At 32.6% G+C, this 21,824-nt stretch overlaps 3 protein-coding genes across 6 annotated transcripts; 1 reads left to right on the top strand and 2 right to left on the bottom strand.

Annotated features, from left to right (window-relative positions):
* The first annotated feature begins 578 nt into the window (after positions 1-578).
* Positions 579-4,570, top strand: LOC114180389 (carbonic anhydrase, chloroplastic). Of its 4 annotated transcripts, none has more exons than XR_003603686.1 (10): positions 579-855; positions 2,014-2,072; positions 2,179-2,328; positions 2,439-2,487; positions 2,885-3,001; positions 3,096-3,149; positions 3,285-3,370; positions 3,644-3,749; positions 3,975-4,197; positions 4,378-4,570. XR_003603686.1 is itself a non-coding variant. In XM_028066698.1 (10 exons), the coding sequence occupies exons 1-10, from the start codon at positions 652-654 to the stop codon at positions 4,414-4,416; spliced, it is 1,023 nt and encodes a 340-aa protein (XP_027922499.1). In that variant the 5' UTR covers positions 579-651; the 3' UTR covers positions 4,417-4,570. The 4 variants fall into 4 exon arrangements, 3 of the variants coding, with proteins under 3 accessions (XP_027922499.1, XP_027922500.1, XP_027922501.1); XM_028066698.1 differs by having other exon boundaries at positions 3,975-4,133; XM_028066699.1 differs by having other exon boundaries at positions 3,975-4,178.
* A 2,828-nt stretch (positions 4,571-7,398) lies between these two features.
* Positions 7,399-11,524, bottom strand: LOC114180328 (protease Do-like 1, chloroplastic). The gene is made up of 8 exons (XM_028066623.1): positions 11,064-11,524; positions 10,835-10,957; positions 9,442-9,613; positions 8,963-9,000; positions 8,497-8,695; positions 8,216-8,368; positions 7,742-7,876; positions 7,399-7,662 (listed from the first exon to the last, which is right to left on the bottom strand). The coding sequence occupies exons 1-8, from the start codon at positions 11,438-11,440 to the stop codon at positions 7,585-7,587; spliced, it is 1,275 nt and encodes a 424-aa protein (XP_027922424.1). The 5' UTR covers positions 11,441-11,524; the 3' UTR covers positions 7,399-7,584.
* Positions 11,525-13,326: 1,802 nt separating this feature from the next.
* On the bottom strand, positions 13,327-19,245 carry LOC114180370. Its single transcript, XM_028066674.1, has 13 exons — positions 18,799-19,245; positions 18,617-18,684; positions 17,977-18,030; positions 17,264-17,347; positions 17,057-17,142; positions 16,403-16,483; positions 15,372-15,493; positions 15,027-15,068; positions 14,399-14,475; positions 14,223-14,313; positions 14,060-14,141; positions 13,810-13,882; positions 13,327-13,666 (listed from the first exon to the last, which is right to left on the bottom strand). The coding sequence occupies exons 1-13, from the start codon at positions 19,039-19,041 to the stop codon at positions 13,498-13,500; spliced, it is 1,272 nt and encodes a 423-aa protein (XP_027922475.1). The 5' UTR covers positions 19,042-19,245; the 3' UTR covers positions 13,327-13,497.
* Between the last annotated feature and the right edge of the window lie 2,579 nt (positions 19,246-21,824).

Genomic DNA, 21,824 nt, shown 5'->3' with positions numbered 1-21,824 from the left:
AAACGTAGTTACTGCAATTGCAACTAAGCATGCAGTGTTTTGTCCCTTTCAAATGGGGTAGGAACAGTTACATTTTTCACCCTACGTGGCAACATGGCATTGCGTGCATGTCATGACACAAAAATTGAAAGGAGACACAATGTGCCCTACAGCCATAAACTGTGGAATTAAGTCCCTAGGAAATACCCACTACCACACTTTGTTTTTTCATTTTATCTGAAAAACGCAGACCCTCATAAGAATTAACGTGAATCTCATAGATAATATCTACAAAACAATGTTATGGTCCATAGCTGACAAAGTGCTAATTAATCAAGCACCTCAGAAATCAAGAAAACAAATTTTAATTACAAGTGCATGCGCACTTAAAATAATCTATGGCCATTTTTTTGTGTGTCTGTGAAGGTGAATGGCAAAAGGGGTTGGTTGGTGTGTGTGATCCAAAGTGAGAAAGGGTTATGGTCATTCTCTCATAGTTAATCTCCAACATTCAAACCTCATCTACAAGGATAGGAATGAAGCTCTGGTTTGTTTGGCTTTCGTTTTCATTATCTGCCAAAGGTCACATAAAATGGGGATACCCTATTGACTTGCCACACCAGATTGCTTCAAAGGGCTATATAGCATAAAGTTTTTAGTCCTCATTGCACAATGTCGACCTCTTCCATAAACGGTTGGTGCCTCTCTTCCATCTCCCCAGCCAAAACCTCCCTTAAGAAGGCCACATTGCGACCTTCAGTCTTTGCAACACTCACCACCACTCCTTCTTCTCCTTCTTCTTCCTCTTCTTTCCCTTCTCTCATTCAAGACAAGCCTGTCTTTGCTGCACCTTCCCACATCATCACCCCAACTGTGGTATATACACTACTCTTTCATCATTCATGCATTCATGTTTATCAGATATATACATCAGTTGTGTGTTGGAAGTCCCACGTCGACTGACGGTAATGTCAATTTAGAGTATACATGTAGGTGCAAACCACATTTTACCGGCCGGTTTTATAAGATTGACTTAAACTTAAAGTCCACATCTAAACATGGTATCAAAACTATGAGTTTGAGTGTATTATTAATGTCTAGTATCTTGCACGAGGTGTGTCGAAAGAAAGTACAAACTTCGTAAGTTGATTTTGTAGTGTTGAGTTAGGTTTAATTGTTAAACTAGTTATTTATCATGCATGACAGTTTATGGTTATAGTTAGAGTACACTTCAAAATTTACACTATTGCTGCATGAATAAATACTTGGTTGCTTTTGTTTTTGTATGCTTCTCTTCTGTATAGTTTTCAAATTGTAAGAGACTCAATGTGTGTCGGTGGTTATTCGTTAGAGTTTAACTTTTCTACCAAGTTAGTGTGAAAAACATTTCTTGCATCAAACAATCAGACATCATTAAAGTCAACCAACTTACGCAGTTCATCATGATGTAAAATTTCTGTTGCATGGATTATTTACTGTTATGTTTTTGTTTGCTTTAAAATTTAAAGGTGTGCTGTTTAAAGTTTAGTTTTCACGTGGAACACCGTTTCATCTTTCTTTGGTATCTACCACATATACACATTGGTAGCTTGGTTAGGTGACAGAGACAGGTGTGTGGCATGGATTTGTTCATGAACTATACTGTCATGTGTCAGCATCCACCACCATAAAATTTATTTTATCAGAAAGAAAATTCGCACAAAAAAATTAGAACTACATATAACATGAATTAGCGTTGCATTGATGAAGTGTGTGTTAGTTGGAGGATTCTAAGGCCAATAAAGAAGCAAATCCAAACTACTATATATATATATAGAAGAAAAAGTCCATTCGAAATTAAACAGCTTTCCCAACCAAGTTAGCAACTAATTAATCCTCTGACAGTGTAAAACCAATTTTCCACTTTTCTAAGGTTTGACACTATTTCCTTACAAAGATGTTTGAATTCTGAATATTATTTCCACTTTGTTACTAGTTAGTTTTTTTTTTTTTTTCTCTTTCAACTGACATGTATTTATTTATTTATTTTTGGAGAGAGAGGATATGGCAAAGGACTATGAGCAAGCTATTGAAGAACTCCAGAAATTGTTGAAGTGAGTCTCAACCAGAGTCTAAGATGTGAAACTTATATAACTAAAAAGTATGCAGATTTTCAAGTATATGTGTCTTCCACGCAAATTGACTTGTGTTGAAATGCAGGGAGAAGACTGAACTGAAGGCCACAGCAGCAGAAAAAGTGGAGCAGATAACAGCTTCACTTGGGACATCATCTTCTGATGGAATCCCTTCATCAGAAGCCTCTGACAGGATCAAAAGTGGTTTCCTTTACTTCAAGAAGGAGAAATATGAGTTAGTCATCATCACTATATATATTATCACCTTGTTTTCACTATTTTACCTTTCTTTTATCTTAATCTTTCTCTCATTCCTATAATTGTTGTTCTATTATCATTCCTCAGCAAGAACCCAGCTTTGTATGGTGAACTTGCCAAAGGCCAGAGCCCCAAGGTACCTTTTTCTGTTGTTTTCATGAGTTTAATTTCTACACACAAGTAAAAAAATTAAACTCAACCAACTCATTATATACTTCTTCTCAGAGTCCAGACTCTCTCATGTTACCGTCCTCTGCTGAACATTAAAAATACACTTTAGTAGTGTAAAAATCTTTTTAATATATTTTAAAACTTTAAAATTAGTAGCTATCAATATATTTTGAAAACACAGCAGAGGAACAGCACATGAAAACAATCCAAATTTCTTCTTCTATACTTAAACATAAGTAAAAAGATTACATATAGATGAACTTAAATATACATGTGAATTCAAGCTAACATGACTCTATTTAATGTGATTATTTGTTACAAAAATGAATAATATTTTGTACATTATGTGTTTGTTTTTTCAGTTTATGGTGTTTGCTTGCTCAGACTCAAGAGTGTGCCCATCCCATGTGCTAGATTTCCAACCTGGTGAGGCTTTTGTGGTCAGAAATGTTGCTAACATTGTCCCACCATATGACCAAGTATGATTCCAACACAGAAAAAAAAAAATTCCTATTGACATGTCTTAACACATAAGTGCTCAAACTTACATTGTTTTACTCTGTTGTGTACCAGTCAAAATACTCTGGAACTGGGGCAGCCATTGAATATGCTGTTTTGCATCTCAAGGTATGTTACCAATCATTGGAAGATAAATTACATGCACATAATTTCAGGCACAGTGTCCTCTCTGTGTTACTGATATGAAAATTAATAATGGTGAGAAAATGTCAAGAATTTTTAATCCATCTGATTTTTCTACAGGTGTCCAACATTGTGGTCATTGGACACAGTGCTTGTGGTGGTATCAAGGGGCTTTTATCTTTCCCATTTGATGGAACCTACTCTACGTAAGCCATTTTTTTTTTCTGCATAAAAATTACACTTTTTCAATTATAATTTTGTACACAAAATTAATTCACCTACTTCTTAATTCTTAGACCATCATGAAATTCAATATTCCACATTAAACAGTGTATGTACAAACAAAGGCAAAATAAGATGGTTTCAAAACTTACTCTATTATATGAAAATTTATGTTTACCTTTCTGTAGATTTATTTGAATTACAAAAAGTCTCACATGACTCAATGAGAAAATTTACTTTTGATTTGTTGTATTCAGTGATTTTATTGAGGAGTGGGTCAAAGTTGGCTTACCTGCAAAGGCAAAGGTGAAGACACAGCATGGGGATGCACCTTTTGCTGAGTTGTGCACACACTGTGAGAAGGTAAGGAACATTAGTATAAAGTGCAATGATTTAGCAGTCTAGATTCTCAACTGAGTTTTTTGGTTCTGTCTTCTGTTGAGCATTAACAATACACTGTATCAATCAGTATATTTTAACGACACAACAGAAGAAGAACCAGTACAAAAAACTTAGCAGAGAATCCAAATTCATGATTTAGAAGCAAACTGAAGGGATGCTTACAAGTTAAATTGGAATGATGTGCAGGAAGCTGTTAATGTTTCCCTTGGAAACCTGCTAACCTACCCATTTGTGAGAGATGGCTTGGTGAACAAAACATTGGCTCTGAAAGGAGGATACTATGACTTTGTTAAGGGATCTTTTGAACTCTGGAGCCTTAACTTTGGCCTTGCAAACTCTTTCTCCGTATGAACATCAACCATTATCAATGACCTCATCTTGGTTCCCTAAGTATTCTCCTATCTAAAATGTACTCTGTAATTGCCCTTGTTATATATAACGTGCATGTGCTGAATTTTCTAATAAAAAGTCATTGAGATTCTCCATAGATCACTCTCTCACTCCCCCTCCAAGTTGAAGTTCTTCTTCAAGTAAGAAAAAAATGTAATGTTTTATGGTCTTTCACCACTGCATTTTTCTTCTTTGTTAGGTTAAAGATGTGGCCACCATTCTGCATTGGAAGCTATAGGCCATGCTTAGAGGTCGTGTGTCTGCAATGAAGAGGCCTAGCCACCTTCACCATATGATATTTTATAACTATATATATGAAACTATGAACTGCGTTTATGCATGTCGGAAAATCTTCTTTTAATAAGAGTTGGAAATCCTCTTGTGTAACAAAATTTTCTCTGCTCAACCTTCATCTTTCTCTATGCACAAAATCATGAGAGGTGAGAGAAATCAATCTTAGTTAATTACACTATTCTCTCTGTCATAAAATGACTTCAGTTTAAAGTTTTTAATATACAATTAAAACAAGAATAAACATGTCTGTGTATCTGAGAGCACCATAACAAAATGGCAGAAAATGAAATTGTAACTACATTAGAAGGATATACAATTAAGATCAATAAATTTCAATTTTCTTATGTTGTTGAGTATGAGATGGATAATAATAATAATTATACGAGTGGAATAATTTTAAAACTGATAGAAAAACCGAAGGAAAAAAAAGTGATATTATTAACCGAACTTGTATTGAAATTTGGCAGAAGAAGCAGTGTTAACATCTACATATGTGGATAATTAAGTCATTTTTCCATTTTAATGAGAAAAGCTCTTCTGGTTTTTGTTAATTAATTATGACGTTCATCCTCTTTATTTATTTATTTATGTTTTGCAATTATGCCCAAAAAGGAAGTCCAATCTTAAAACGTGAAAAGTTTTGGGTATAAGATTCTCATAGTGCTACGTTATTCTATTGTAGCTTGTTAATGTTTTGCTACATGGTGTTCAAAATCTGTAAAATATCGTCACTGAGATGAAATTTCCATAAAGTTGTGCAAATTTAGATATCTTCATAGATTTCATAGGTAAGTCTTCTTACAAGAATTCAAAGAAACATTGATTTAAGAGTTTAAAAGAGAAGCAACCAGTAGAGTTCTTTATTGGCATTGTACTTGTTTGCCTAAAATCTGGTATTAATTAATGATTCATAGAATTCTTGATGTAACAAAATCACTTTAATTTTTGTGGTGTTAGACCCAATACCATTGGACATTAATGATCGTTTAAATTTTTGTAGTGTTAGAGTGAATTCCATTGGGTCCAGATCGGTAAAGTTCAGATCGATAAAATACCGATCTGATATTTACCGATCTGGTAGACATTTTATAAGAGATTATACAGGAGAGACGAGAGAGTTCAACAAGAACAAGATATACTGGTGTTAGGAAAAACGCATATCACTCTTTTACTGTTATGGTTGATAGGATTTTACCTTTTGACTGTAATAATTTTAAATCACAATAAACTTTTAGTAATGAAAGATAATATAATTAAGAAACAACATCAATAGTGATACCATTGAACAAGTGTGGGTGGATAAATTTCTCAAAAAACTTCACAAACCACTTCCAAAATTGTTGTATGATATATGTTACACTCCCAAAGTACTACAATTTGGCAACCAAAATATGTTCCTCTGCAATTGATCTTCTGGTGTTTTTGATTTGATTGTGACACCAACCTTGAGGAGTCATTTCCCTTCAAATATAACCCAAGGCCTCAACACTTCTTCTCCTCCTCCTCATGTGATCTACTACTATGTAGATATCTTTCCTCCTTCCTCTCTTCATCATTGTTACCCAAGCACTCTCCTCCTTCAGAGAGTTTCTTCTTCTTGATTTCTTGCAGCATATCTTTAATCTTCTTTATGTTTTTCAGCTTGTCTTCTATAATAGCCAGCTTCACCTCTGCACTCACCTTTTCTTGAGCGATGGCCCAATTCTCCAAAGCACGGCTTTCCATGACTCACCCTCGATTTTTCCGGCAGGTCGGACCAATTTGTTAGGAACTAAGAATCGAAACGAGAAAGAAAAGAAGAGTTCTTTTATTGAATAGATTGAAAAGAATAAAAATTAGGAGAGCACTCTCTCCTCCAAGGGTTTCCCCTTCACTTTCTTCCCCCTCTCCTTTCCTTCGTTTCTGTTTATATCTGACTAACGCCTCAAATAACTAACTCTTAACTAATTTCTCTTCTCCATTGTTGGGTGGAAAAGAGCCACTGAATTGATGTTTTGCAGATGTGTGATCCCAGTTAAACCTCAACCGGATTTTCCGAGAAGGACCAGTTCAAAGAAGGAAAATAGTGGTTTAGATTCAAATTTATCAAATAGATCCACTTGAAATTTTCCAATTGACTTATTTTATCTGATGAGAAACTAAAAATATTTCAGTACCTTAAATTATGTTCTGTGAGACTAAATTTATAATTAAGTTTGAGAGGTGGATAATTTTCCTTTTAAATTATGGAAAACTAAAATCATGTTTGTTTCAAATTTCAAAGTCTAAAAGCATAATAAAGAGAATGTTTAATTAGTCAGATGGTACACACTTTTATTTAAATGTATCAATTTGATACTCACTTTTAAAATATGTCAGTTAAATCCCAATCTTTGAAAATATACCTCAATTAGGTCCTTTCCAGAAAAAAATTTTACATCGTAACAATATTGATGTTCAAAATAACTTACAAAATTAAATATTTATATTTATATCAAAATTTAGTGATAAAAGTAATAAATTAAGTTAACGGTTTTAGTAAGTTTTTTGTCTACCTGATTAAGACACTCTTTTAAAAATTAGGATTAGATTAATACATTTTTAAAAACGGATACCAAACTGACACATCTGAAAGTACCATATGACTAATTAGACATAAAGAAAAAGATTACTTACGTTATTTTGATTTTACATTCGAGGTTATAAACAGTGAAAACATTCAGTGTGTAATGTATGTCTTTAAGATATTTTTTTTTTCTGCTTTAATTGAAAGCTTTGTGGTATCTGTGAGACATACTAAAATAAAAAATAATAAAAAATGAAAGGAACAAAAACCATTTCACCAAAATAGAATAAGATGTGACACAATGAGCATACCCCTTGTATGAAATTGTATGGGGGCAAAATAGACGTGGCAAATTATAATATGTTTAACAGTGAGGAAGTTAAAAGATGATGAGCTGTGAATTTCATAGTGTATATATATAATTATATATATGTACAATTGGAGCTGTTTATGAAGCAAGATAAAACTAAAGAATACCCATAAAACAGCTTCATTCACTCCATGGCAATGGCATGTGAAATGTATATATACATGCAGTATAGGATGGATGAGTTGCATTGCATATCATCATGATTCATCAGGTTTTGGCTCCAGAATAACAGGGATCTTCTCCTTGTGATCACCTCTCAAAACCTCCACAATCACCTGAATATCAACACCATTAACCATTAAACTAGGAAAATAAAGCCGCTTCAAATTGATACAAGTTTAATCAGAATCATACCTTTTCACCTACTTTACACTGGTCAAGAATTCTGTACAAATCACTTCCATTAGTGACCTTCTTGTCATTCACAGATGTTATGATGTCACCTAAAATCAGTCTACCATACGAGTCACGCTTTGTTGATTGCAGGCCCTGAAAACTACAAATTAGCCCGGCTCCATAGAAAAATTGTAATTTAGTAAACTAAGATGAAGCAATACAATATTAGTTTTAATATGTGATAATGAATCTTAGAACGTGTTAGCAGCATTAACTTTTTCAGTGACTAGCATTAAAGAGTGACTTTTAAGTCTAACTCAACCTTATAAAACCGACTTGTAAGTTGAGATTTGCATCTATTTATATACTATAAAATTGTTTTATTTTTAGTCGATGTGAGACTTCAGAACTAAAGAGTTCAAGTTTATATTAACATGAAATTTGGTAATGAATTTCCTCTTTCATATAAAAATAATCTATGCTCAAACTTACTGCTTTCCCAGCAGGACCATTGGCAGGAGCATCTAAGACAAGAACTCCACTTACACCCAACTGTTCCACAGACTGATCTGGAGCAAACTTGATCCCTAAAATAGGTCTTGTAACCTTCCCAAACTTCACCAATTGGTCAACAATACCATTTACCTGAATATATAGAACAACAAGCACATTAGCAAGTTCATTCAGAGGATTTTCATGTTTCCATCAAAAGTTGTCCCCAGAAGAAAGAATTGGATGCATAAATTAAAAACAGGTCCAAAGTAAGAACTAACAGTGTCCACTGGAATAGAAAATCCAACACCAGAGGATGCTCCAGATGGAGAATATATGGCTGTATTTATCCCAATGAGGTTTCCAGAACTGTCTAATAGAGGCCCTCCACTGTTACCAGGATTAATTGCTGCATCTGTCTGTATAACATCTTGAATTGGACGACCAGTTGCAGCAGAACTGATTTCTCGCCTAAGTCCACTATTGAAGAAGTAAGTATGTCTCAGTGAAACACCATAAAAGAAATTTGCAATACAGTGCATGTCATCTTGAAAACTACCCCAGAAAGTGACAATGGGAACAAGAAGACAGCAGTTGCTACTTCTAGACTCCTAAATATAAAAGGTTTGATTCACAAATGTATAATCTGGCACGAGGAAATAAAAAAGAATAGCAAAGTAGAAACTTTTTTTCTATGTAATGGGAGTTGCATCAAAATATTCACTTCACAGTTTTAAGTTTTCATACCTGATAACCCCAGTTGTGAGTGTGTGATCTAGTCCAAACTGCAGTATAAGAATGAGGAATCATATTAGCATATTCAATAAGAGTTGACCGTGTCAATCATCAACAAAAAATAGCATTTGAGCCATGAATACAGCTCCATAAAGCAGTTTGGCAGCAATTACAAGGTACAAACCATGACAATTTACAAATTTAGTAATTTCCTTCTTATCTTTCAAAAACAAGTCTGCCTTTACATGACAGGCACTTCATAACTCATATCTCCAATGCATTTTTTAACAGGAGCAGGAAATGCTGACTAAATAATTATATAATTATGCAAACTACATGCTAGATTAAATGAGACAACTGCTAAAAGTATGATTTAGGTAGAACAAAATCTACTTGCTTATAAAAATTCTAGCTACTTGCTTTATATTGGAAAATTCATAGATAATGAGTATTTACAACACAATATGCATTGATCGGTATGGACAACTCACCGGGTTCCCAATGGCATAAACTTTCTGACCAACAAGCAAGTCAGCAGAGACCCCAATAGGTATAGGTCTGAGCTTGTCTCTTGGTGCCTCAACACGCAGCACAGCAACATCCTTGTCTTGGTCAAAACCAACAACTTTGGCATCATAAGTTGACTGGTCAGCTAGAGTGACCCTGCACATAACTAGCATCTCTTTGAATAGGAGTAATCACTTCACTGAATTCACTTCTCAATCTATCACCAAACTTTCTATGTTATGAATTCACTTATCAATGCCAGGAAAAGTTGCAATGCAAACACACTCATACATGTTGAAGGAGGTGTAGATGTACAAAGTAACACATAAATATCACCTCCCTTTTGTTTTAATACAAGGTTACTTATACACCCTCTGTCCCTGATTACAATACATTAATTATTGTTTTACCAAAATATCCTTAAAAATACTAGTTCACAAAGAAATAATAAATTTTATGAATTGTCTCTTTCTCTCTTATCAAGATAGAAGAATTGGAGGTTAAGTTTTAACATTTAAGGCGTCACTCTCTCTCACTTCATTAATTGTTCAAGGGAAAGTTTGGCAAAACTTTACAATTACTGCCAACTTAATGTCACTAACTAAATTAACCAACTTTCTTAATAATTGTGAATTAGTCATCAAAGTTTCATATTTAGGGACGGTGGGAGTATAATTCGTTTAGTAATAGATATGTCACAACATTGCACATAATATTAAAATATTTGGCCGCATAACTAAAAAGTTCCGATTTGTCAGCATAATACCACTGAAAGGTCAAAACCAGACTAGAAGCGGCGGAAAAGAAAAGGTACAAGCCTGAGAAACTGGATCAAAAGATGCCAAAACTAAAAAGAATTTAATTAAAATACACTGATAGGATAAAAAAGAATTCCCATATATATGGTAAGATTGTTGCCTTTTGTAATAATTATTTTAAAAAGGATATCTAGAATGTTTTTTTATTGGCTAACAGTGTACTTTACACTGACCGTGCAAGAAAATTAACCCAAAAAAAAAATTCATTAGAAAACAAAGACATTGTAAAGTTTATTCTTGCTGTGTCATCCAATTACAAATTCTCATATACAGTAAGATTATTTAACTACTTTAAAGATCATATTTAGGGTGATTCATATTTAGTTAAAATTGTAAAAACGAATACATTGACAATTCATACATAACAAACTCTAATATTTAGTAAAGGTTATTCTTTCCCTGTTATCCAATTACAAATTCTCAAATTTAGTAAAATTGCTAAAGACTCAAAATACCATATCCAGGAGGGTTTTTCATTAGTTGAAATTGAAAAAAAAAAAAATCTATACATTGACCACTTATAAAAAAACAAAATTATCAAAAGAAAAAGAATACCCACTTGAGATCAGAGGCACCACGAATAACATGATAATTGGTCACAATATGACCATCCTTATCCCAAACAAAGCCAGACCCAGATCCCTGAGGAACCTCCAAGACGTCGAGCGTGAATGCATCCTGCCTAAACACAACACCCCAAGTTGAGAAACCCAAAGAGAAAGCAAAAGGGTCAAGGAAAAACCATGCAAAGACAAATTTTGAAGAGGATCGAGAAGAGGGGTAGCTACTTGACAGCAAGGTTGGTTATGTAGACAACAGAGGGAGTGTTCTCTTGGAAGAGGCGAACGGTGGCGAGTTCGTCGGACTGGAGCTTCCGCGGCGAGGTGACGACGAAGGCGGCGGCGGAGTCGGCGTTGGAAAGGAGGAGAGTGAAGGAGAGGGCGAGGGAAGTGCAGAGAAGGAGAAGGGGTTTGGGAATGGAGAGTTTCTGTAAAAGGGGTATAGTGAGTTTTGGTGATGGAAGACGAAGGAGGAAGAGATTGGGAGTGTGAAGATGAAAGGGTTTGGAAAGGTGAATTGTGGTGGTGGGTTTGATGGTTGAAGAACGAAAGAGTGAAGAAGAAGGAGAATGGAAGCGTGTGGAAATGAGTGAACAAGTGGCCATGGTTTTTGGTTGGACAGAGGATTTGTGTCTGTTTATGCTGAATGGTTGGATCAGTTTCGGGTCTGGTCTAGTGTTGGCAGTGTGTGTGAAGGAGCTTCGGTTAAATAATAATTTATCATTATTTGGCTAAATATTTTGGACCAATTATGAAATTTGTTTGAAGAAATTCTGAAAATTAAGATTAATTTTTGAAATTAGTCATTCTTGCCTCACATCACATGTTATGGTTATTAAGTGGATCTTGTCTTATTACATCAAATAAAAGCATGCATAAAATTATCCTTTTCTTGCTAAAACACAACTTTATATATTGTAAAAATGAAAATTATTGAAAGAATCAATATTGCTATAATAACTTTTTTTTAAAATATACTTGTAAAGTTTTTTTTTAATGCTGGAAGTACTTGTAATCTTGATACATATATAGATAGATTATTAGAAAACCAAAACAAAGATTTTGGAGATTGTTTGAAGGAGAAGTGAGACTTTTTCTTTCCCTTTTCTAATGAAGGAGATTTACGTTTTACATCTCAATAATTTCTTCGTTTTTTCTGTTTCTTCCTTTCCCCGCAGTGGTAAAATTGACCTTTAAAATTCCTATATTGTCTACAAAATGTCATGTAAAATACAATAAAAAGTTTCACATTTACACATTTTTAAGACATTTTAGAAAACATATATTCTAGGATAATGATTCAGAATGCATCTCAGATTATATAATTTGAAATTAATTTTTACTTATTCGTTACTATTTTTTCAAAGTAGTTCATAGTAAGAATTTTCAGAATGATATTTTTTAAACAAACTAAAATTTATTCTAAAATATTCTTTCCCAAATTATATTTATAAAGTAATCAATCTTTGATTTATAAAAAAAATGTTATTTTACAAATATAATTCTAGGAAAAAAATTCGAAAATAAATCCAAAATCTTTCATAAATTTCTTTACACAATAAATAAAAGTTTCGAAATGAACAATGTAAAGCATATAAAAAAAAGGTTAAATATTTTTTTTTCCTAAATTTGAATGAATTTAAGATTAGTCTCTCTTCGAAATTTTATATCAATTTAGTCATTCATTTTTAGAAATGCGTGAATTTAGTTCTTTTTACCAAATTTTGTTAAGTTTATTTGACATTTTAAACGCATTTTATGATAATATTTTAGTTAACATTGAAGCAAAAATATGTCAAATAGTGTAAACAATTCAAATACTATCATGAAATGCGTTTGAAACTTGATAAACTTAACAACATTTGGTGAAAAAGACTAAATTCACACATTTTTAAAAATGAAGGACTAAATTAGTCAAAACTTTTGAAGATAAATTAATTTCAAATTTTACTGAAACTTAAAAGATCAAATACATATTTAATCTTAAAAAAATAATAAGAAAATTTGTCATTCCGTATAAAAATGGAATGAGAAATTACAGATTTACGTAAAGGTAAAAAGCCCCGAGACTTTTCAAGCAAAGCGGTTCAAAACTCAAAAGCAGCTCTGTTTGCATTTATGTAGCCTTAACTCTCTTGCCCCTTTATTTTAATACTTTCTTTTGACAAAAGTAAGTAGTCTTCTGAAAACTAGTTTCAAAAACCTACTTTTGAAAATTGCAACCTATCACTGCTAATTACATTTTAGAAACTAATTTACTTAAGATAATTATATTTCACTGCATTATAGAAAATAGTTCTCTTCTCATAATCTATTAAAACAAAACTACATTATGTTTCTATGATGCATTAAAACATAATTACATGACAAAACAAGAAACTGGCGGAAAGGTAAATTGGAAATGTGAAACTTTCATTCTAGATTTACCTTTCCATTATAAAAGGTGAGGGTTGATATTTTTGGGATGCATTCATGAAGAAGTGGCCCAAAATCGAACAGAAGCAAGATGTATCATAAAAATTTTAGCATTTGGTAGATATTATATAGTTAATGTTTGGATGAACTCTTCTACACTAATTCTCATGAAAGCAATTTCACTGGCCATTCTTAAATAAGAATGGTGTTCTTAGCCGCAGAAGAAAAAAATAAAGCTAACAAGAAATTACAAAATTTTATCAGTAGGTCGTAATTCTTTAGGTAAGCCATCAAAATGCCCAGCGTCTATGTCAGATTTAAACATAGGTCGCTTTCCTGTTTCCCAGACAATGCCCTCTGCTAAGTGCTCCTTGCTTGGCGTGAGCATCACAAAATTGGGATCAGCTCTTTGATAACTGTAAACAAGCAAAAGTGAAGGTGCAAATTTACCAGTGTAAGATACAAATTTTGAAAGAGTACGTTGATTCTATTCCACCAGCTGAATGATACAATAATATTTTAATATCTGAACAAGACAATAAAGATAAATGAAACGAACCTGGCTTCTCTGAGGCTCTCACTTTGGATGCCAAATCCGTATTGCATTTTACCATCACCACGATCTCTAGTGGCTACATACAGAATAACAGGACATTCTCAGCACTTCAATCATCCAGTACCAGGATTATTGATCGTACTTTATTTAGAATCAACCCCCAACCCACTCTCCCAGAAAAAAAAAAAGGCTGAAAGAAAGGAGCAGGATAAAGAACTGAGGCAAGATTGAGTAGAACTATCACTCAAGACACCTGAAATACTGATAGTGAAAGAAGGTTTCCACCATGACTTGAATGCAAGTGCCACAGATGAGCTACGAGGTCCAGCCTTTGCCTGAAAAGATGAGAAACAATCCACTTAGATGCATCATATATAATCTATATAAATCTGCATAACATTGCATCGGTTTTCTACCTTCAGCAAGAAATTTTTATTAGCCTGCCAGGATGCACCTATTTGAAAGCTGGCGTCTGAGATATTGCTTGCTGCTATGGCTTCATCAACACTGACACAGAAAATTAGATTGTACCACATTGGTTCGACTGCAATAAGTTTGAATATATCTGTTAGTTTAGAGCTAAAAAGAATACCTTGTTAGTAACTCAAACCCAAAGTCAATGTAGTTAGTAATTCCAACAACAGAATTCTCTTCAAAAGGGTTCTTCACCTGTTCAAATCAAGTTTATGACTTTCAGTATAATATATTGATTCAACAAGAAATTATATCTACCAGTTTACTACAACTCAAAAAAAGAGAACTCAAGTGAGGGTAAATTTTAACAAGAATAAATAAGTAACAATGGAATTCTATAAGCATTACGGTATCTAATCACAAGGAAAATGTATCCAAATATAACTAAAAATAGGCCCAGGTCTTGAGTAAACAATCTTCTGATTCAAAAAATCTTTTTATGCAGTGACCTCAAATCAGAAACATAAGAAAACTTAAGTACTGTTGGTATCCCAAGGCTAACCGTTCAGTCTTGCAAACTAGTAAAGAAAAAGGGAAAATCAATTACATGTACGGCACTAAAAAGATCAGATACATGTACAGATTTCTTAGAAAACCAAGGAAAACCCATTAGTGTGTAAAAAGAGATGCGACTAACTTCCATAAATCTAGACATCACTGTGTTTGCAAAAATGAATACCAATATAAAGATAGAGAACCACTCAGAAGACAGTGGAATGAAAGAGAGCAAAGACAGAAGAACATACCCTTCTTTGAACAACCATGTGTTGATAGAATGAGGCAATAAACTGCAGATTATTTAGACTTTGAAATTTCAGTACAAATGCTTCACAAAATATCAATCAGAACTACACAAATCATAGGTTAGGACAGACAAATCTCAAGGTGCATCTAATATCAGCGGTTTAGAACAAAACTTAAGACTGATGCTGAATTACTAATGATTAGGGAAATTCTTAAACATCAATTTCTTACAATTCACAAAACTTTCCATTTTAATAACATGTCACACTATTATATTACCATCTAACGAAATTATCATAAGAATTGATTAGATGCAAAACTTAACCAATTTATGTATGTGGACAAACCTGAGAGCTTTTGACAAGCTCAAGGTTGAAATTGAAGGATGGACACAATGGGCTGCCTGATCCAATACCATAGCCCAAAGCACAACTCCAGTTCTTTAAATTTGAAAACTTGGCTTTTCGTTCTAAAAAAAACACAGGTTAGTATGCATGTATCATATCCTTATCGCATTCAAATGAATACAATTTAGATAAATATGTTTCTAGAGTTCATGATTTTGGGATTATTTGGGTTCATCAATAAAAACCAAATTACTAAAACTAAAATTTAATAAAGCATGAATTCAAGTTATCCAATCCTATTAGAAATGTAGGAAGGAAAAAGAGAAATTGACAAAAAAAAAAACATAGATGCAAACAATTTTATTGAATCCCAATAATAGGTGAAAGAATCCTTCTTCGCATGTTTCTTTTTCATACAAATGTCTAATTGTTTGAGTGAATCCTTCGATCCTTATTCTCCATATTTATCTAATTGATCCCCTTCAACTAACTAACCACTCTAACTTCCCCTAACTGTCGTTGCTCTACTGTGACCATCTCTAATTGCTTAGATCTTTTTCACTCTGTCCATGCTCCACCTTTCATGGATGTAGTTGGAACTGTACATTCATGCGCAAATACACATACACTTGGAGGTAAACACATAATTCAGGTATTGTGCAGGTTCCATTATAAAATCTAAATATAATGCAAACGCTCAACATTAATAAATTAACATACTGACTAGAATATTGATGCAACAATGTCAACTTTCTGATGAATGCAAGATAGTACTTTTCCACTTTGGCCTATCATTTACTAACAAAATACAAAAGCAAACATCTTTAGGTCAATATATTCAACGAAAATCAAGTTCAAAACAGCATATGACAATAACTACCAGAAAGATAACCAGAGTCCAATATCTATGCCATAGAGAAACCAAAAAATAAAAAATTAATTTAAAAACCCAGTGATGTAGTAATTTTAATTCGAAAAAATCAACACACAAAGAAATATTTCTAAAGGAATAAAATATGTGTCGTTCTTACTTTGCGGTTCAAACTGCACCCCAGCAGTCACCCTTCCCATCTTGCTTACCAACCATGCACTTTTTGGAAATTCGTCTTTCACTGCAATGTACGATAGTGACACAGCAAAGTTTATTTCTATTGTTTCTTCAAGTGATCATAAACCAATATTTGCAAAAATATATAACAAAATTCAAAATATAGTGATCACGGAAAAATAATTAAAACTTCAAATGCCAGATGAAAAGGCACTACTCATGTATAAATCTCATATATTTCTTACAAACAAATTTTTAGCAAGAATATTTAATACATATATAATAAATAAGGCGAATGCTAACCAGTCTAACTAATTAAGGATGTCAAAAGTGGCAAGTTTTTATTACCGTGCTTTCCTATAAAAACTGTTTTTTATTGAAACCTTAATTAGTCTATTTAGAGCACTGGTTGACAAGATCCTAATTAAAAGCATGTTTAGAAAAATATATGATGGTGATCAGCTTTTGAAAAAAGAAGGAAAAAAATCAATTTTATTAGCTGTTAGAAGCTAGAAAGTGTAGCTTATTACAAAAAGAATATGTAAAAGAAATATATCATACAAGCACTTTTATTCAAAACTTATTCATTCGCACCCTAAATATGCTCAAAGCTCATTTGCAAAAACCAGGGACCTACAGGCAAAAGGCATAAGTGTGACTCCAAAGGATAGATTTCCAGAACCATATCTCATCCCCATCAGGCCATAATCTTGGGAGCTTACTCTGTAGAATTGATCAACTTTGTCAACATTGTATATTGCAATCCATGTCGGACGTGCATGCTACAATAAGATCCTAAGTACCTAACACATGTTTCTGCCACCATCATCAAACAAAAACACACCTTTTCCTCAATAGTAAAGGGAACACTCCAAAAGCCCCAAATCCATATTTGGGATAGTAAGCACACGATCTCATCTGCAAAATCCTGAATATACAGACCACACAACATTCATAATTCCAAATAGATACATTGAGCATTTTAGGATCAAGGACGCCAGGGAAAGAGAAGGGAGTGTAAATTTATTTAAAGTGAAAACTAGTAGAGCTATACAGAACAAGGAATGCTAGTAAAACTTTCAATACATGCTCTATTAGTAGATTTCGTTTTACCCCCATCAAATAACCTTGATCCACACCCTATTTAGTGGGATCCATATTTCAGTCACCTAATAATAAGAGAGTGCCCAGAAGAATAATTACTAACATTTATACATATAGTATTTTTATTATAAGATAGTTGTAGTTATTTAAATGAATTTAAATATTATTCTTCAATGAAAATTAGAGTTTCACCTCAGTACCCGATGCTGACCTTAGGTATCGACCTTCATTGTACTATTAGTTACAGAGCTAAATCCCCGATTCTCATTGGACAGCAATGCCAAAATAAATTAACCAACTGAATCTGAGTATTTTCATTCATGATAAATACTTTCCCTATTCCTTTCAATCTAAAAAACTCAGTCTCATGTTTGAAGTGAAAAAAAAACAAATTTGTTTTACTTCCATTTCCCAAACAAATCCTCAGAATTTATTCAAGTTAGAGTTACTTACGGATCAGATGTGGATACATAAAGGTCCATAAACGTATGAGGATCGTTAACATCACTGCATGCCCAATAAAAAACACAAACAATTCAAGTTACTCAACAAATTGCAGAACAGGAAGACAACAAAAAAAAATCCAAACAAACTAGGTTTTTTAAAAATGGTCCCAGAAATGCAATTCAACCAAAGTGTCATCAATGTAATTCTCTTAAAAGTAGATTTCAATCTTACAAAACCAGCTTGTAAGATTGAGAATTTCCTATCACTAATCCATCTAAAACTTCCAATACACTCCTTTATGTCATTTATGTCATGGATGAGTCTTGAAGTTTGCAGAGTTAGTATCGTAATATGTTGTAATGAAGTTTATTAGACATATTAGTCCTGTGCTCCATGTATCCAGTCCTTAGCACACGAAGGAAGTACACATATATATGAGGATAATTTTCATCTTATAAGGATCAATTTGATCTTGTAAGGCTAAGTTAAGTAAAACTTATATACAAAATCTACGAGTAATTATAGTGACATCAGTTGCATTCATACACAATAGTAAGGAACGCCACAAAACAACATTTGTCCGCTGTTTCCCACATTATAAAGAAATGCAACAAAACTGCGACTGTGACAATTTAGAGAAGAAAACCTTTGCCAGCGAAACAACGCATCTCCCATGATGCTGTCGTGGGGCTTACGATCGAGAGGACCTGTAACCTAAACATGTCACAGCAAAAGTTAATAAACAAGTTTTTTTTTTTTTTTCAGTTTCCGTATTGCACAAGTTTTCTGAATCTAAAGAGAGGTGAGAGAGAAGACGGGAGAAGATACAGTGGCTATGAGATCGACGTGAGGATCGTCGATTGGTTTGAGCATTAGTCGCGTGCTGAAGTGCCTGGCCGGGTGGAAATAGTCAGTGAAGAGCGAGGCGAGGGCGATCTTTCCAAAAGCGACGTCGTAGGCGGAGTGAAGCATGCGGTTGCGCGCGGCCATGGGAGGGAAGTCGAAGAGCGGAGGGACCAGTACCACCTGCGGCGGTGGCTTGGGTTCTCTCGAGAACAACCAATTCCACATCGCTGTTTTAGGTTTCGATTCGAGGAGGGAACGAATGAGTATGGTGGAGTGAAAGAAAATCGACAAGGAGAAGAACAAGAAGTAGGTTCTACGAAGAATGTCATCAGGTATCGGTTGTCGCGCGCGCCATTTTCGCACCACCGCGACTACAATGATGACCCTGACGCTTTCAACTTCGAATGTGCATTTACCACATTGCCCCCTACGGGTTTTTTTAGTTTGGTTAAACAAACATTACCACCCTCTTATTTTGCTTTTTTATTAAGAAAATAAATATATAATTATTATATTTAAATAAAAAAATGTATTTTATATGATAATGTAAAATTATATGTGTAACATTTAAATAATAAATTTGATAATATAAAATTATTTTTATAATAAATTATTTAAAAATACATATTATTATTTTAGTATTGATTTGTTTATAGTAAAATAATAGATTATAAAAAAATACAGTTAATAATATCAATATTAATAATAAATATGAATTGTATTAATAATAATGACTAAAAGTTGGGTTTGTCTAATTCCTGCACATCCACAATTACTAATTGCACCCCACCTTAGTGGAAAAAGACTAAAATATCTTTTAACACTGCGTCATATCATTGTTACCATCATTTCATTGTCACTTCATCATTGTCAGAAGAAAAAGAGAGGGAAAATGTCGCAAAGAGAAAAAAAAAATAGAATACGGAAAAATACTCATTCTAGAATAGCTTGTTCCAGAAAATTCATTTTGAAAAATTTATTCGGAAAGATAATATGTGTTTTAGAAAGTCTATTCTGAAAATTGTATTCCAATAAATTATTCCATTCATTAAGGAAAATTTATTTCAGAAAATTGTTCTAAAAAATTTATTACATAAATCCCAAAATACTTGTTCCAGAAATTTTCCATAATATACATTCTGAAAGTCACTTTGATGGAAGGTAAAATAGTCTTTTGAAATTTTGGACAGTGCCTGAAAAAAGTATCGGGGTGCAGAAAGTAAACACCTAAGTGAGGAAGGAAAATTCCATTTTCCACCCTTATTTTTATATTTTTCTGAAAATCCTATTTAGAGTGGTAAAATTCGATTTTAAGAAGTATTTATCGGTATAATAAATATTTGTTTAAGTTTGCATTTTGATTTTGAACGGAGGATGTGAACTTATAAAATTTTAAAAATAATATTACACTATAAAATATTATAAGTGTTGAGATTTTGTAAAAATTGTTAAAATATGAGAGATATAAGATATATGATTGATATAAGAGATATCTTACAAAGAAATTTCTCATTTTATTTTATTCATATTCTCTATATAATATATATATATATATATATAATATGTAATAAAATATAAAATCAAATTATTTTACGTGATTTTTTTAAATAAAGTTATAAAATTATTATTCAAAAATTTAGGTGAGATGCGAATTAAATGAGTGTGAACTTAAGCAAACGTTTACTCGGTAAAATTTTTAACATTTTGAAAAGTATTTTTGGAAATATGTTTGAAAATTAGTAATTATGAAAATATTAACTCATTGATGTCACTTTTGTAAGTCATGATTTTCTTTCAAGTACTCAAAAGTTGAATAATTAAACCAATATTTTGGAAAATGTGAAACACATGGTGAAATAGGAATTTGGATTCTCTGCTGAGTTTTTTGTATTGTTCCTCTATTATGTCTTCATATTACACTGATTACCACTAATTTTGACATTTTAAAATATACTAAAATAATATTTAAAACACTAACATAGTGTATTTTTAATACTCAGCAAAAGACAGCACCAAAAAAACCAGTAGAGAATCTGGACTCATGAATTAGTCACAAGTTAATGGCAAGTTTTAAATAAAATTACATTTAGGGTTAGACATTCATTGAACTTGGAGGGAGATGTATCTCTCACAAGTATTGTTAAAAGTGTACAAGTATCGTTAAAAGTGTTAGTTGGAAAACACGATTGACATTCCTTTACATAAGTGCTAAATAAGATTTTATTTTTCTAAATAATTTTTTTTTTATGGAACATATTTTGATATAAAATAGGTTTTATAAGTAATAATAAGATTATTTGAGAATCTTGTGTTTTTTTTTTCACATGGAAATATCCTATATAATCACACAAACATTACAAATATTTAGGTGGCTATAAGCTTATAATCATCCAACACACTTTCTAGCATATTTTTTTTAATATTTTCTTGTTAGTTAAAAATTATTAAAAACGAAAACTATAAACTGATTATTGAATAATATGTAAAACTGATAAATTCTTATAATATTTTACCAATAAAAATTATGATAGAAAAATCGGCATATATTCTTAATATTTATCTCCCTACAAATATATTTAATATAAATCACAATTTTAAGAAATAAAAATTAGGTTATAGTAGGACTTTTCCTGTATTTCGTAGGATTTTTTTTAATATTTCATATAATTTTACCAAATTTATAAAAAGAAATTGTGAAAATTCATTTTATGAAATTAATGAAACGGTGTAATAAAGAGTTTTTATGACAATTATAATAGGTTTTTTTATGTCAATTACACTCTATATAGAAATTTTTCACTTTTTATACAGGATCAAGAACGACCATATGCAAAGTAAACTTTCTATGATGTTGATAATGTTGACACTACCCTGACGACATTGTTTAAGTCCTAATGGAGCCACCTAACTTCTTCAAACACAGACCACTCTCAAACTCTTGCCTTCTCGTGCACCCTCCTTAACCCCGCAACATCGTCTTCTTCACTAGTTTCAACAAGTCTAGCTTC

This window comes from Vigna unguiculata, chromosome 4 (genome assembly GCF_004118075.2).
Source record: "Vigna unguiculata cultivar IT97K-499-35 chromosome 4, ASM411807v1, whole genome shotgun sequence".
Classification (NCBI taxonomy): domain Eukaryota; kingdom Viridiplantae; phylum Streptophyta; class Magnoliopsida; order Fabales; family Fabaceae; genus Vigna; species Vigna unguiculata.
The sequence above is the reverse complement of the archived record's forward strand: the minus strand, read 5'-3'. Positions and strand labels throughout refer to the sequence as shown.

Coding starts and splice junctions, on each gene's coding strand:
- LOC114180389 (XM_028066698.1), top strand. CDS start 652: ATGTCGACCTCTTCCATAAACGGTTGGTGCCTCTCTTCCATCTCCCCA. Junction 2,073..2,178: donor GAACTCCAGAAATTGTTGAA/GTGAGTCTCAAC, acceptor GTTGAAATGCAG/GGAGAAGACTGAACTGAAGG. Junction 3,150..3,284: donor ATGCTGTTTTGCATCTCAAG/GTATGTTACCAA, acceptor ATTTTTCTACAG/GTGTCCAACATTGTGGTCAT.
- LOC114180328 (XM_028066623.1), bottom strand. CDS start 11,440: ATGGCCACTTGTTCACTCATTTCCACACGCTTCCATTCTCCTTCTTCT. Junction 8,369..8,496: donor TTTCTATTCCAGTGGACACT/GTTAGTTCTTAC, acceptor CTATATATTCAG/GTAAATGGTATTGTTGACCA. Junction 7,877..8,215: donor ATGGTCCTGCTGGGAAAGCA/GTAAGTTTGAGC, acceptor TGTAGTTTTCAG/GGCCTGCAATCAACAAAGCG.
- LOC114180370 (XM_028066674.1), bottom strand. CDS start 19,041: ATGTGGAATTGGTTGTTCTCGAGAGAACCCAAGCCACCGCCGCAGGTG. Junction 17,348..17,976: donor TATGTATCCACATCTGATCC/GTAAGTAACTCT, acceptor CTGTATATTCAG/GATTTTGCAGATGAGATCGT. Junction 16,484..17,056: donor CACACTTATGCCTTTTGCCT/GTAGGTCCCTGG, acceptor CGTACATTGCAG/TGAAAGACGAATTTCCAAAA.